The sequence below is a fragment of the Bombus huntii genome, chromosome 6 (genome assembly GCF_024542735.1).
Source record: "Bombus huntii isolate Logan2020A chromosome 6, iyBomHunt1.1, whole genome shotgun sequence".
NCBI classification, from domain to species: Eukaryota; Metazoa; Arthropoda; class Insecta; order Hymenoptera; family Apidae; genus Bombus; species Bombus huntii.
In genome coordinates, this window is record NC_066243.1 from 17,422,405 (window position 1) to 17,438,404 (window position 16,000).

The 16,000-nt window shown below is 42.5% G+C and overlaps 2 protein-coding genes across 3 annotated transcripts; both read left to right on the top strand.

Annotated features, from left to right (window-relative positions):
* Positions 1-6,019: 6,019 nt before the first annotated feature.
* Positions 6,020-14,790, top strand: LOC126866797 (kelch-like protein 17). Of its 2 annotated transcripts, none has more exons than XM_050620757.1 (9): positions 6,020-6,250; positions 10,859-10,979; positions 11,103-11,268; positions 13,011-13,204; positions 13,421-13,638; positions 13,701-13,883; positions 13,958-14,036; positions 14,104-14,282; positions 14,372-14,790. In XM_050620757.1, exons 1-9 carry the CDS (start codon positions 6,054-6,056, stop codon positions 14,571-14,573), a joined length of 1,539 nt encoding a protein of 512 aa, XP_050476714.1. In that variant the 5' UTR covers positions 6,020-6,053; the 3' UTR covers positions 14,574-14,790. The 2 variants fall into 2 exon arrangements, with proteins under 2 accessions (XP_050476714.1, XP_050476715.1); XM_050620758.1 differs by having other exon boundaries at positions 13,421-13,590; positions 14,372-14,777.
* On the top strand, positions 11,980-12,840 carry LOC126866802 (probable small nuclear ribonucleoprotein E). Its single transcript, XM_050620762.1, has one exon. It carries the CDS (start codon positions 12,080-12,082, stop codon positions 12,362-12,364), a length of 285 nt encoding a protein of 94 aa, XP_050476719.1. The 5' UTR covers positions 11,980-12,079; the 3' UTR covers positions 12,365-12,840.
* Positions 14,791-16,000: the final 1,210 nt, after the last annotated feature.

The following is a 16,000-nucleotide window of genomic DNA, read 5'->3' on the forward strand; positions in this document are numbered from 1 at the left end:
CCGCGAAATGAAGTCCGCTCGAAGGAAATTCTCTCGACTGTGTCACCGTTGCGCGGCTAAGAACATCTGATCCGGTCATCCACCTTAATTAAGTACCCATTTTTTTCTGTCCTTCGATAATTAATCCAACCCTGCCTTTCATTCCCGGCCGTGTGCGTTGGAAAAATGAAATCGGGAACAATAGCAGCTTTCTTAACGCGGACATCGACTAGTCGAAAGTAATAAACCTTTCGATCGCTCCGTTATATTCCATGCAGCTGTTCTTTAAGGGTTTCTTCGATTTTGTCGCAAATCTGCAACGAGTTGTAATGCAGATAACGATATGGAAGAATTTATTTTGCAAACTCCAAGAAGAGCTATTGCAGTTGATGCTCTTCTTTAAACGATTCGTTCTACGTCAATATCGTAATATCTTCAGAAGCAAAAATGAAAAACGTCTCGAGTCCATTTTTCTCCACGAAATTTCTTCCTTCGGAGTGACGTTGAGCATAGATCGATATTATACTATCTCTGCTTGGGGCGACATAGTTCTTGACATTGTCGAGAGTCTAATCATTCGATCGCCACAACTTTCTGGCGTTGAAAATACGATTTCGCGCGGTATACGTATCGCATCGAATTATTTGTCACCGTGAGACACAGTGCGCAGCATCGACGCGACGTCGTTGCCATCGGTCATCCATCCATCGCCATTAGCTTTTTCCTCCTACCTCTGTAGCGTACACCATTTTTCCTCTCTATGGCAGAGACAATTTGTAAGATTGCCGATTCGTCACCGGGGACACAAGCGAGCAGAAAATTCGCCGAGGCAATTTCGCGACTTGCAACGAGAGCCAGAACAGGGAAAAGAGATAGGCAAAAGGTGGCGGGGTTGGGGGTATTTGCAGTGGTCGGTTGCGAAATTTCAATTACGCGTGTACCAGAGACTGATTCGATTATCGAGACCGGCTTGATTACCGATTCAATTGTTGCAACGAGTGCACCGAGGAATTTGTTCCTGTTTGCACCAAAACGCAGCCGACGCATCTATTATGCATCGCGATCCTCGGCCCATGCTTGTGCTCGCACTCCCTGACACCTTTCCCCGTGTTATAGCGTCGCGTCACATCGTTCTATCGCGCGGACATCCCGTGTAATTTTCTCTTCCCCGGCTGTTTCCCGTCTCTTTCTCGCTTCATTCAGCCTTCGTCCGTCCCCAGCTAGCCGCGTCTCCCTCTTCGCTAACCCTCCCCCTTCAACCCCCTCCAGCCAGCTAACTTTTATTCTCTCCCGTTCCCGATGCGCGGCTGTATTTCCGAGGGCGTTAAACGACATAATGCGGCAATTTTGTTAGGCGCTAGCAGCAAATTCGCGGAGGTGCGAATGGCGGTGGCTCTTATCCTAGAGGGCCATTAAGTGATCTTTCTCCGATTATTACTGCCAGCTAGGGATATTCCATTTCCAGCAGTTGGGAGAAAAAAATTGCCTCGGATATTGCAGCGTTGGAAATTCGCGTCTCATCGCCGACGAGAAGACACGACGACGAGAAGGTCTTCCTCGTTGCGTGCCATATTATATAAAATTATGTAGGTTCCAGCCGGTGTACCGGGGCGAATTTTCGTAACCGTCGTTGACAAACTGCTCGGTAAACACCGATGGCGCCAACGCGCGAGCAAGTACCGTCGCCAAAGCTTCTCCGGACCTTTTTTCTTTTTAAAGGAAACTAAACCGATTAAGAGTGAAATAGAATTAACTTTGTTTTTAATAACACGTGGCGTACCTAGTAATAAAAATTTAATCTCGCTGTTCTCCTCTGATTTGCATGACCCGAAACGAATGTTATATTTAATGGATAATGCTCGATATAATTTTACTACTTTTTGTAGTAAAATCACGCGCTTTATGAACAAAGATATCCTAAAAGACGCGAACATAGAGAAAAAGTAAAGAAAATAGCAGTATTCGAAATATCGATCCTTTTACATCTTAATTACTTTTCGTTCCGCATTTTGATGATCTTTAAAATTTACATGTCTACTTACATATACGATGAGAACTTTCAGGCCAGAAAAATCGATTCCCTTCTATATCGATACTGGGATTTATCGTTCGATCGATATAGCGATCGTTAGACCAACGATCGATATGATTGCATCAATGGAGTTGTGTGGAGCCACAAACGAGTATCCAGCTGTTCTTAGTCAATGGAGGAGCAAAGAGTCTACTTTACCATCCACCGATTAATTCGAGACACGAGAAACTTTACCATGGATCACTACGTTTGCGAAGAACAGGTGTGATGTCTATCTGTGATTTATCATTTCCATCGCGTAATTATTGCGGTACCGTTGAGAATGATACGAGAAGTTAAATGAGAAGCTTTTAGAGATAAAGCACATCGTGTTGGAGCAGCGAAAACGAAAGTCACAAGTTACGAACATTAACTTGCAATTAGATCCTAAAGTAATTGTATTCTTAACGAATGAAAGACGAATATGATTGATAATTGCAGCACGTATCTGAATAAATTTCTTATACGTTTCGCAATTAATCGTATTCCATTGGCGACGAAAGTTTCATTTAAGACAAAAGTCCTGTACAGGTTAATAAATAATATTTTATTCCTACGATACAGACATATGTAGTCTACGTAGTAACTATGCCGTAAATGTGAAAAAGAATCTTTGAGAAAATGTAGTCACGATATTAATCAATTCAAATATCCACGGAAAAATTAAAAAATGAAATTCACGGGAAAGAAAATACACGAATCCCGATTTTCGATTCTTTCGACATTGAAATTCTATTAAACGTAAAAATCTCAAATGAAAGTACCGCGCTAAACCAACAGCGATGTAACGTTAACAAACAACAGCGATTAGAAGCCGTCGATAACGGAAGCTGAAACCGAAATTCAAGCGTCTGAAAGACAATCCACTATGCTCAAAAAGAATCACAGCGAAGTCGAAAAAGGGCATCCGAAGGCACGGAATGCGAATAAAAGGACAATCTCATTTTGTCGAGGAAACTAGGAAGCACCGCATTGCGGCAATATCGCGCGACCGAGCGAAACCTCGTGGAAGCTCGTCTCGAAAACAAGGGACGCCAATGGGAGAAAGGGATATAAAGCGAGACTCGAAAAGAAGAGAGTACAGCGAACGAGTGGATCTTGGCTTCGCCGCGATTTAAGAAGAACAAAGGGTAGAATGTTGGGTAAACAGGGAGGAATGGAGGCGAATAGCGGGCGAGAAAGTTTGGAATCGGTGTCGATCGAAGGGCCAGGTTAGACGAAGCAGCGTTCGTTGCTAGCTGGAACGAGGCAGCGCGTGTATCCTTTTTGATCGTGCGATCGGTGCTCCAAAGAGGATCTGGCAACAACGGCTGGAGGAGGAGTGATCTTACAGGAGCATTGGCCACACGAGAACGAGAAGGAAGGAGGGAATCGACGTTGGTGGAAAGAAGAGCACGGCCTCACCTGAGGAGAGAACGAGAGGAGAAGGGCCGAAGAAAGCGGCGGGTCCGAAGCAGGCCTGGTCCAGCGCTCGTGAAACTCGTCTCGCACAGGAGAAATACCTCGCGTTCAACGTCGGAACTTCCGGTCGAGTACGGTACACTACGCGTTTTCCTCCACTTTCGTCACGTTTCTTCCTTTTTACATATTTTTCTTCTTTCTTCGTTGATGTGCGATACTCGCGGGATTGCGTTCGCGTTGTAGAATAACGGGAAGCTGGCAGAGAAAAGGGGAGAAACGAAAAGAAAAGACAAGCGGGAGGAAAGTTTTTGACGAAACAATGTTTCGCCCCGTGGGAGTGTGAGATGCCGAGGATCGGCTGAAAATGCAGTGTTTCGCGTGCGAACACAATACTCGTCCACGTGTGCCACGGAAACAACGATTTTGCCCGCCGCGGCTCGCTTAGATTCCTCTTTCGAACGTTCCTGGGCACGTTCGCTCGCTGAGATCGACGAGAAGGTGAGAGCAATACAACCGACACTGCGTTCCTCGTGTGACGTTCCTGTATTTTGGACGCCGCGATGATTCATTTCTCGAGACGCTCCAATGGTTCTCTAAACACGATCGAATTTGACAGTAACGGCGTTGGACAACGATCGTTAGGTTCCGCGCAATTCATGCTGGTAAACTTGTGTTTATTTATACGCGGAACGATACTGAACGTGATCACAGCCGACCGAACAGGTATATTCAAAATAAACACGCAGTGACGAACACAGTTGTGGTTTGTGCTTACACGGAGATCGATCGGCAGAAATTATTCCTCCAAACTCGCCTAGAAACGTAACTATACATTTGTTTTAATCTCTTGTTTCAAACTTTACGATTTAAAGATCATTCGGATTTTTAACAACGGTCGAGCTTCGTTGTAGTGCGAATAGTTTCAAATGTTTCGTGTAATGCATATAACGTATTCGTAAAAGAATTCCTTACATGTTCGAACGCTTGCGGCAATTCTTTCGCTACAGTGTGTTTTAATAATATCCGTTTGAACGTAACATCCATTTCGAAATACAAAGTTGAATAGAAAGTGAATGTTTAACAGTGCGTGTACGTTCGAATTCGAGATTCGTAGCATCGTTAATGAGTTTCCTGCGACGCGATCTGCTTAACCGGAGATAAACAAAACCTTCGTCTAATGATTTTTTAATCGAATCAGAGGCGACGTTGGAATGCGGGATGATGGGACGCGTTGCGAGGAAATCCGTGGAAGGGCAAATGACCGGGAATCACGCGGAGCCCTCGAGCTGTACCGCGGCACGATCGACGCGCGTCACGAGCTCGAAAACTACAAAACCCGAACTAATTAAAAGGGAATCAGCCAGCCGTCGTGACACAAAATTCTCCGTGTCGATCGACCGGCCGTGACAGAACGACACGGACAAAGAGAGCACGCGGAGAGGAAGAGAGACGGGGCTAGAGCGACGCCGCGTCGCGACGCGGTGCAAATCAAATATTAATCGTGCAATTAGCGCCGATTGTTAATCGGTTTTGTTCTTTTTTTTTGGTTACATTGCTCGGCGAAGCTCGTCAACCGGTGCCGCTGGTGCGACCGGAAAGCGTTCGAGACGATGACACACGTTCGGGCATTCGTGTTCCTCTCCCTGTCATCAGTCACAGGTTTATTCTTGGTTGAGGTCCCCGTCATTAATTTCGGATTATCGCAAATTGTACGAACTCCGCTTCCCTCCCCACCATAGAGCGGCAACTCCGCGCGATCGGTTTAATGCAGGAAGGTGCATTCGTTCGGTTGCTTCCGTCTTAATTGGCTTGATTGTTTCCGAAGGACGGTTAATGAGCAAAAGTTTTGTAGTACTTAAGGGAACTTACTTAGGTACCGCGAGCAACGTGTTGGATTTTTAACTAGCCGCAAGTATGAAATACCGTACACTAATTGTGAAACATTTAAGTGAGATGCAAGTCTGAAGAAGTTTAGGAGAATATCGGAGCTAGCTTCCCATTACGCGTATAAAAGTTTATGCGGTCTCTTTAAATTTAAGAACTTACAGTTCTATGAAAGACGCAAGTTAGAAAGAAAATGAAATTAGAATTTCGTGTCAATGACTTTTGAATCATCCTGCGGTAAACATAAACATTTCTATCAAACACAAATTTTATTTTTATTCTTTTTTTTTTCTATAATATAGAATTTAACTTTTGCGCAGTAGGATTTAACTCTAACTCAATTATTCGTATTTATTTTCTGTAACAATTTTTTTGTATATCATAGTAGAAATGCAAGAAATCTTGAGAATAAAGAAATAATTGCCGTTTGAATCGTTCCTTCCGAGTTCTTCGCCATTTCTTTTTTCACGCGCTATAAATATAAAGCGACTTTCAAATTTTTACCTCGAGTAATAATTACAGATCAATTAAATTAAAATGAATTTGGTATAAGGTCTTTCCCTGTATAATTAATTCCCTGTATAATAGTTGTGCCCTATATTTGCCGGCCACTGCACGGCCGAAGAAATTACTACGGCGCAGATATACCATATAATATCTCACTAATTAACTTCCAGTGCCGTCTGCCACGCAGTTGCTGATTTTCGATTCGACCAACATGGGAACTAGAGCCGTCGCTGTGGGGGCGGCACCAGGAGCAGCGGGGGTATCTGGCGAGGCAGGTTTAGCCGGCGTACCCAGACTTCTGGAGGACCTGGCTCGACTTTCCGAGGACAAAGACACAGCTGACATTGTCTTTCTGCTAGGAAGGGACGAGACACCGGTGTACGCTCACAGAATTATCCTCCAAGCGAGGTCAGTACTCGAATCGTTTCGTCCTTCTCGACCAAGCGATTCCAAAACCGTGGAGTTAATCTCGCTGGCGCACGCGTCGATACCTTCCAGTTGATAAGGGAAAACATTTCAAACCCGACTTATACACAATGAGACAATTTATATTATTTTCGCTTGCTCTCGATATCTTTCAACGCCTCCAGGGACGCGAACGAGCTCGACGCATTCCGATGAACGGAGCACGCGAGATCGGAAATTTTATTAAGTCGAAGGCAACCGTTCGAACGACGCACCCTGGGACCAAATTAATTGTTAATCGTAATTTTTATTAAAACAGATCGCGTCTCGTCGAGCGATTCGTAGCCGATACGGATTTCCTCGGAGACCCGACAACTATTCGAAAACACGCGTGAGATAAATCACACCGGAGACAAACACGCTCACCCGATACAGAGCTGGGGAAATATGCGGCCCCGCTATTTTTAGAGTGCACCCGGCGAAAAAGAAAAGTTGGAGGCAACCGAGACAATGGGCCCCGTCGTATCCCAGAAAATAGAGAATTAACGTAGAAACGTGGTGCTCCGTCTTATCCTCGGTGTAGTATCCTACAATGGAAATGGAGAGACGGACATAGCATAACGAAGCGGATTCGCGTTCGAAAATATTTTCGAAACACCGCGACTCGCCTTGGTCGCCTTCTCCGAGACGCGAACTTATTTCGCGGTAATTGCGTTACAAACTTTCCTCTCGTCGCTGAAACTGAAGTCGCGGGTACAAAGAGGGGTGGAACGAGGGAAAAACGAAAAGAATAGCTAGACGTTAACTTTCCTGCAGAATTGCAAACGAACCCAACGGAAGGGAAATGATAACTTCGTTAAATTCTTCGAGTCGCTGGAGGAACCTAGGTATACATAATTCACCTATCTCTCCCGTACGCTTTGCATCGTCCCTTCCGCTGTTTCTTCCGGAGCAAGGGAGAAAGTATATCCGGTCGGCAGGGACAATCCAGTCGCGAAACAAACGCTCGATCGGGCGAAATTCTATGAAAATTCTTGGTCGAACGAACGGTTCCCGGGAGAAAAATCGCCAAGTCATCAAAGTTTCTTGGGAACGAAGAGAAGGAGAGGATGGCGAAGTTCGCGGCAGCGATGAATTTTAATTAAGGGACTCCGATTGTTACGGTGAAACGAATCGATCGAACGTTCTAATTAGTTGGATAATAAGAGGAGAGGTACTCTTTTCTTCTGTTAGGGACGATTCATCCGTGACGAGCACGAGTCTCTGGGCCGCATTTTCGCTCGACGGATTTCTAATTGCTGTAAGAAGGGCTCGGTTTAATATTAGGTGGAGGGGCCTTAGCTTTCGAGGCAACGACATTCCACTGGATAGGCTTGATGCTAATTGTAAAGTCAATTACGATATTCCAGTGAACCCCTTTGATATCACGGCGTGGAAGGGAACGTCGGTCCTTTTGTCATCCCCCCTCTCTGTCGCTCTCCTCGCGCCTCGTTTCGTAGACACCGGGATCGGAAAATTAAGTTACGCATGCTCGTGACAGGCGTCGTCCGTAGGAGAAATGCATGGACAATACGCGACCGCACTCAAAACTCTACGCGGCGCTCTCCAGTCCGGTGAAAATCCTGACAAAGAGTCCTGGTCCCCCGTCCCACCGCTCGTCCCTCTCTCGTAGTCCTTGTCATTTCGAAATGCGACGCAGATGAGAACGATGTTTGACGGCGAGAGAAAAGAAATTGAAAAATACGCTCAGGCTTCGGTGATGTTCAATGGCACTCTAACGTAATCCCATCGTTTCTATCGATTCCCGCGTGCAACTGACCGCTATTAATATATCAAGTACCGTGTGTACTCTTATCTGTTCTATCGAATTTGATTTATTAAAAAGAGCACTTATTTACGTGTAAAAATACAGGTAGCTAGAAACCAAACCGTTCCAATTATCGACTCAACGGAGAAAGCAATTCCAGTTTCATCGACAGACCCACAGTGCCTACCGATGCAAGTGTAATCTCGACGAGACCTAAATTTCAGCTCGAGTTCCATTGCAATCTTCCGAGATAGAAGCTTCGAATTTCGAAGAACGCTCACCAAGAAGAAGATGGATGTTCAATTGAAAAAGAAGCATTCGTTAACGGCGTTTCTCGCCAGTAATCATGCATTCGATGACAATGGTATACATTTGAATGTGGCGAATCGAGGCACACGATCTGATAATGGACCGAAGCGTGAGACTGTGGTGTTTTACCGGTACGGGAAACGAGGGGTGTGGCGCGAATTTGACTCTCGTGCACCGGAAACGGAGGCGGTTTTTGCGCGGAGATCGACGGAGCCGCTATATAATCGCACGCTTGGTCGTTAGTAGCGGAGCCCGCGGCGACATTCAACCCTTGCCGCCGTGAAACCAAGCAGCCACGACCCTCGTTTCCCGCCACCACTAGGCCCCTTACCCCCTAACATCCTCTTTCCACGTCGAGCTCGTGAACCTACGGTTACCACCCCCGTGACACCTCATCGTCACACCAGACGCGCACGCGTTGCCCTATTCTTTTCTCGGCGTCACTCGCTGATATTTGGTTTTCTTTGATTCCACTGCGGCGTTCGCCTGTGATTAGGGAAAAGCTTCTCTCCGGGAACGACTTCGTTCCTCGTGTTTTTCACCCCCTTTCCTCTCTTCTCTTCTTCTTCTTCTTCTTCTTCTTCTTCTGCACGTTTTCTCTCCTTCTTCGCCTCGTTCTACCGAGTACCATCCATCACACAACCCAACCATCGTCCGCCGCTGCCTTGATTTTTCCTCTTAATACTTTTTCATTTCTTCGCCGGTAGTACGGTTTTTGTGCGCCGATATTGCCGCGGCTCTAGTCAGAATTGCCGGCCACGTTTCTTAGAACAGGCCAAAGATTCTCAAGGAAGAAAGCCCTTGCGACGCGTCTGACATATCCAATTCACCTCCCCCCGCGCAAATTTGAAAAGCAGATTTAACGATAAATCATATGGCGTGCAACGGTGTGCTTGCCTGTTAAACGTACGAGAAAATCGTGCAATATCCTCGATACTCGAATATTTCCCCTGTAATTTGCGGAAATAAATACGCGAACTATCGCTTTGATATTTGTGCGAGTCCGCATCGCTTCCCAACTACAGACGAAAGCATAAAGGTGGAGTTTTTCGGTCCGTTAAAAGTCGACCCACGGTAAGGTCTACATCTACACGCGCACCTCTGGTTTCCTGTACGCGAGGCTGGTGTTTTTAATTTTTTTGAGCACTAGTTTTCCTCTGTCGACTCTCTCGGCAACCATGTTTCGTGGCTCGGCCCCGCGATTTTCCAACTTTCGCACGCTCTCCTGTCGACGAAGCGGAGCGTTTGTTAACGCGTCGGTTATAATATCAAAGCACCCGGCGTGCATGCCTTTTCCATGTGCACCCGGTCTCTTTGACGGATTTTCTTTTGATTCGATACGGACTACGCTGTTGGTGTATCTACACTTTAGCCCTTACCTTGACGAAACTCGTACCCGCGATCTCTTCGTTTCTAGCACGCGAAATCTTTTTACCTTGCGCTGCCTAGTAGTATTAGAAGACTGAACATCAGTGTGTCTTCAGTGGATCCACAAAGTACTCGTTTAAGGGTTCGTCGGTCTTTTCTAATTTAAATTCCACCCCTTTACCGTCACTGTTTCAACTTTTAATCGTTTCTTTGGTTAATCGCAATATCAAAATTAGAATAATTTCGCGTGGCAAAAGCTTTGCTCTATGCTAATATCAGATTCGAAATATTAAAATCGAATAGTTACGATATCCGTAAAACACCATAGCGTAGTCATTGTCAGGAGTGTTTTAGAAGTAGTTTCGCTTAATTGCAATTCGAACGGTAGTTTCATATGGTGGAAATTTCCAATCGACTTAGCCCGTTGCTAATATGAAATCTAAAACCGAATAGTGAGAAAATCGATGGTAGACAATCGTGAAATCATTATTAGAGGCGAACAATTTCGAGAATATACTTTAGATATTGCACAAAGAAGAATATAGGAAATGCATCGATGATTTCGAGGTAAAAATAAGAGTTCTGTTCGTTTCTGTACTCGTGGATATTTAAAAGCCTCCCTTTTATGTACCTAGTCGCATTGTACGCATTGTAAGAGAGGATGTACACTAGAGAAACCGAGATCGAATGTTCTCCCAATGGGTCACAGGGAATCTCCGCTTTCAGCACGAAGTGCTAGAGAAAGATTTGTTCTTCAGAGTTTCTCCCGTACCTGGGGGGCTTGCCGTAGGAAAAAAAGGGACGAGAAGTGACTTTTCGAAGGTTGCCATTAATTTGTAGAGGAACGAAAACTAAAGCCCGACTGCGTACGTAGCGAATACTCTTGTGGCAACAGAGCTTCCTGACGAAGTCAATTAAGCCCTTTTGTAACAAGAAACTCTGCCAGAAGTAGTAGCGAAGGTGACGAAAGACGAAGTGGTGGGTGTGTTCGTTAGAAGGGTCACGCATCCACGGCACATTTACGCGAGCACGATTCAAAGCAGTGCACTTCTCTTCCCTGTAACTCGTATGCTATGGTAATTATCGTTCGGGAATCGATACCGACATCACTGCTTCGATTTCTCTAGATGCAAGAACTTCACAGCCGCGAAGAGGATCGGGACACCTGGAAATCCAACGTCAGTGCGTATGCTACATGCTCATCCGGAGACTTTTCGACAGTTCATTCACTATATATACACAGGCAAGGTAAATAATATCTCGAATAGATTCGGAATTTATTGTGGTGTTTGGCACGTGAAAGAATCTACCGAGAAAACTTTCGCTTTGACCCAAAGTCATGGCTGAGTTTCATTCGTAACTGTTCCGTAGATTATGCTTCAGGACAGTGGCATCTTCGAGATGTTGGGACTTGCTCAAGAACTAGGAGTCGAGGAACTATGGAGAAGTTGCGAGGAACACGTCTCCGCTACGCTTAGCCCAGGAAACGCGTGTGCTCTTTTGACTGCCGCTCTGGATGCCCAGGAGCGTGTTCCCGGTAAGTTATTCATGGCATACTGTTAAAAGTTTGCCTACCGATCGATCTGCATTCTCAAGTTTGCTGAATGTTTCATCTGATGGAAAATGAAACGGCAATTCAAACTTGCAATGGTTGGTAAGTGTGTGTTTCTTCTTGAAAGTGGAAAATGAAAAATGTCTAATTGAAATATAAAACAATTTCTTAGTAACTGAGAATTTGCGGAATATAATTAGTAATATTAGGATGTTTGTGTATATATTTGTTTCTTATGTGATATTTGATGACTATAATGAACGTGTGTATGTATGTGTGCAAGTGGCTTAAATTATGATATTATTCTATACACTGGATAAGAAAATTAATTAAACCGAATATGTAAATATCTTGAATCTAAAAAATTACAGTATGTATGGTAATTGTATTACATGATTAGTTATCGACCGTGCTTTTCGTTGTGTAACTGACATGCTCGTCACGAAGGCAGCACTATATACGGGATTTTATGAACTCAGTGATACCAACGCCTATAACGATAGAGTTTATTTTATCTCTATGTTTCATTTTCCCTAAACGTATTAAACGTTACAAATGTAAATTTGTTAAGCCTTCCAAATCTGCCAGATTTAGAATTTCGTAATCGAATTTCTTGAACCGAAATTTAACCGATATGATTAAATTTTAAAACGCATTTTAAGCAAGCGAAAGAAATAGGGAAAAATGAGAACGAACAGTTGGTACAACCACGACGCCACATTTTCCGGCGTCTAGCTATTACCAAGCACGCGTTTATCAAACGTTGCTTACTAATTTTTGAAATCACAACACAAAAATGTCGTACAAAGGACCACAAAAAGTTCAAAAGGTGATGGTACAGCCCATCAACCTTATATTTCGGTACCTGCAAAATCGTTCGCGCGTGCAAGTATGGTTATTCGAAAACATCAACCTACGAATCGAAGGTCACATCGTTGGATTCGACGAATATATGAATTTAGTACTGGACGATGCTGAGGAATATAATCTGAAGACGAAGGCCAGAAAACCACTTGGACGAATTATGTTGAAAGGCGACAATATAACATTAATACAAAATACAAATCCAGGGGCAAATTAAATTGTTCAACTATAACCTCAAGTTATGACCCAGGACAAACAAGACATATTACCTTATAACTTGTGCAATTACGCACACTAGAAGTGACTTAAAAGGGTTTAATAAAGATGGAGTTAACATTTTCCAAGTTGTACAAGTTGTGATGCATCTCTCGGTATAGTTAAGAAGAACAATGATTAACTGATAGTTACAAGTTGTAACTGAAAATACTATCGGGTTAAAGTGACGGTATTGCTTTCTGTTGTGCAACGTATTTGTTATTGTAATCTTGTAATAGAATAATTTTTCAAATAACTGAATGAAAAAACTATGCGATATAAGTCCCACTTGTGTAGATACCATCAAATTGTATCAGATCTTGTATCTCAGTTCATTTCTAACTTTAAGAAGAATTTCAGATGTAAATTTTATATGATTGAATAATTGCTGTAACAGATATGAATTAGATAAATATTTAATAAATATTTTTGATTCTAGGTTTGTGTTTTATTTATATTTATGCTTTTGCCAAAGTCCTAGCTGAATAGTTATTCTGATAAAAATATAATTTAGAAGTCGCAGAAGTTAAGTATTATTATTTAGATTATATTTTAATATCACTATCGATCTAAGATAAGTTGTTAACAAAGATCTTTCGTTATCATAGGTGGTAAAGGAGCTTGTTCCTCCTTCATCGAAAGATGTTTCGCTTTCATCGGAGAAAATGCTGTAGACACAGTGAAAACAACGGCGTTTTGTAATCTTCCAAAGGATGCACTGGTGAAACTTATATCTTCGGACTATCTAGGGTTGGAGGAAGAAGATGTTTGGAGAGCTGTACTGAACTGGGCAAAATATCAGGTTCTTTTTCTTTGAACATTCTATTCCGTTTCCGAGTACTTTGAATCCGTTGAAAATTCCAAGAAGACTTAACGCTCTGATCATGCGTATGTCGTGCAAGGTCTTAGACCTTGTGTCGTATACGATTATTACCGGGTCCTTGGGTCCTTAGGTTCTTGGATCGGAATTTAGAATTACGAGTTAAGGAACGCTTAACCGTACGGACCACGCTCCTAGGCAGGGGTGACGCAGCCTACTCAACACTGGACAGAGGAGGAACGTGTGAGGGTTTGCCAACATTTATCAGGAGTGATAAATCACGTTCGCCTGCTGCTAATCGACAGCCAGGTCTTTGCGGAGGAAGTAGAGCCAACAGGAGCAGTGCCTATAGAGCTTTCCTTGGAGAGGTACGAATTTTTCAATCCCGATCGATCAAGTGGCTCAAAACCCATAAGGTATGGTTTGCCGGGAAATTTTCTTATTCTTGGAGGCTTTCGATTTTTACGTTTTGTTTTAGATATAGGTATGCAGCCCTACCAAACAAGTACGCGGAAATCTGTACAGATAAGAGGTTACAACCAAGAGTAAGTCCATTCCTATTTCCTGGGTCGCAAATTCTGTCGCGAGATAAGGTGGGTTTCCAGCGTCTCCTCAATCAGTGGTATGGATCACCGAAGCAAAGTTGGCGATTGGTATATCGGTATGTATCGAGGAAAATGTAAATATTGGAAGCATATCGAGATCAACACGATCCTAACTACGAACGCGTTTCAGTGCCTCCAATCATGATTACTCTGCAACAGCGTTCCACCGACATTGTGACGGGGTTTGTCCAACATACGTAATTGCGTTGGTAAGTAATTTACACCTGTCAAATGAATAGTTATCTATAACTAACAAAGAATGATGTAATTTTCTAGGGAACTCGAGGAGAAATTTGTGGTGGCTTTAGCGACGCACCATGGGGTAAAACGAATGCTAAAGGGCACTACATCTCTTCAGAAAAAGCTTTCTTATTTACTCTGACCAATAACCAAGATGTTCCTCCAACGAAATACGACATTGTAAAGAAGCCTTTTGCAATTTGTTATCATCCGGAGTAAATATTATTTAACTAAGTATATCAAGATATGTTTGAACACATCGAAATGTATCCTAATGATTAAACTGACTCAAATACTTTTATAGCATCGGACCAATTTTCGGAGCAGGAGCTGATTTACTAATTTCTAGTAACTGCAACGTGAACAAGGAAAGCTATAGTAATCTTCCCCATAGCTACGATGGAGAACACGCCTCTAACACTGTACTTATGGGAGACTACCATTTTTTTGTAGTAGATTACGAAGTCTTCACCCTCAGCCACCCAGCTCCCAAATCTACTCATTAACAATATAAATATTTTTCATTCCATGAGCTTGTACATATATGGTTGCATACTTTTTTTTAAGAATAGTAAATTTAGGTAACACCGTTAGTAAGTTGTTCAATTCATAAATGAGTAAATTTTGAATATGAACAGGGTATAATTTTACGAAAATAAAAATGTAACTTTTTACGCTATTCAAAATAAAGAATGAATTAAACTTACTTTCGGTTTTTTCAGTGTTAACGAATAGCCAACGAAAACCAATATTGGCACTACAATTAAAGACTCTAGCTCTCGATAGAATTAAAGTATGCCAAACAATGCTTTGTGGCCTGCATAATGAGTGTTTGATATGCTACGAACGCTACGGTGCATACGCCGGTGCATAGCCCGATTCTCACGGAACTCGTTAAACATCGCGTTAAATTGCCATGAAATGACTTCGAAATCTAATCTGTATTACAGTGGCGCGTTCGAAAGTAAACGTGAAATGTGAAAATCCACGGAAAAATGCGAACTACTGAGTATGCATTAGAGTAGAGTATCAAAGACGCCGGTGACACGGATGTATGGTCGATAAGTAAAATCGTACCGATTCTACTTATCCTTGGTTGAAATTTAAATTTCAATTTACTGCAAAACTGTGTGACAATTCGAACCACGTACTCCAATTAAATACGCAAAACATGAAAATTTATTCACCACATGAGCATTAATTGCTACTTTCTCTTTAAATAATTAATTAGAATACTCACCTTTTCCCTCCATTTTTGTGCTTATCCATTGCTCCAAAACTTATCCTAAATTTCATCCTCACAATAGTTGACAGGAAGATACAGTCGTTTCATTCAACTACGTTTTGCTTGACACAGTTTGTAACAAAACTGACTACGAACACGCACTATTAAAAATTCACATCAAAGTTTATAACACGATAAGATTAATGTTCCAATGAAATAGATGCAATGCAATGTTTGCCACTAACTGAACAATTCAAACTGCACTTCGCTAGTCAATGCCTAGTCATTTCGTATCTACAATATACTTTAATCATTTACGAATAACAACTAATATAATTTTAAAAATTAAAAACTTCTATATAATAATAAGAATGATTATTTCACTTAAGAATTTTAATCGAAAAAATTACTTTATTTTCAGATTGATATATTTTGTACTTTCGCGTGACTAAGACGGTTAAGCGTCCACTTCGAATGTTCCATTTTTCATATCTCGGTTCTGTGTTCCTTCTTTTCCGATAGTTAGAAAAAGTGTAATGGCGCGAAACTTCGTTGTTGCATCTTTGTCTTATTATTTGTCAATTATATGTGGATACATACTGCTTTGTAGGTGAGTTACGTAATAATATAGAATATTGACTTTCCTCTACGCAGTTCGTGTAATATTTGCAGTTCTCGCAGAGGTATTGCGAAAATTCTGGTTGGTTC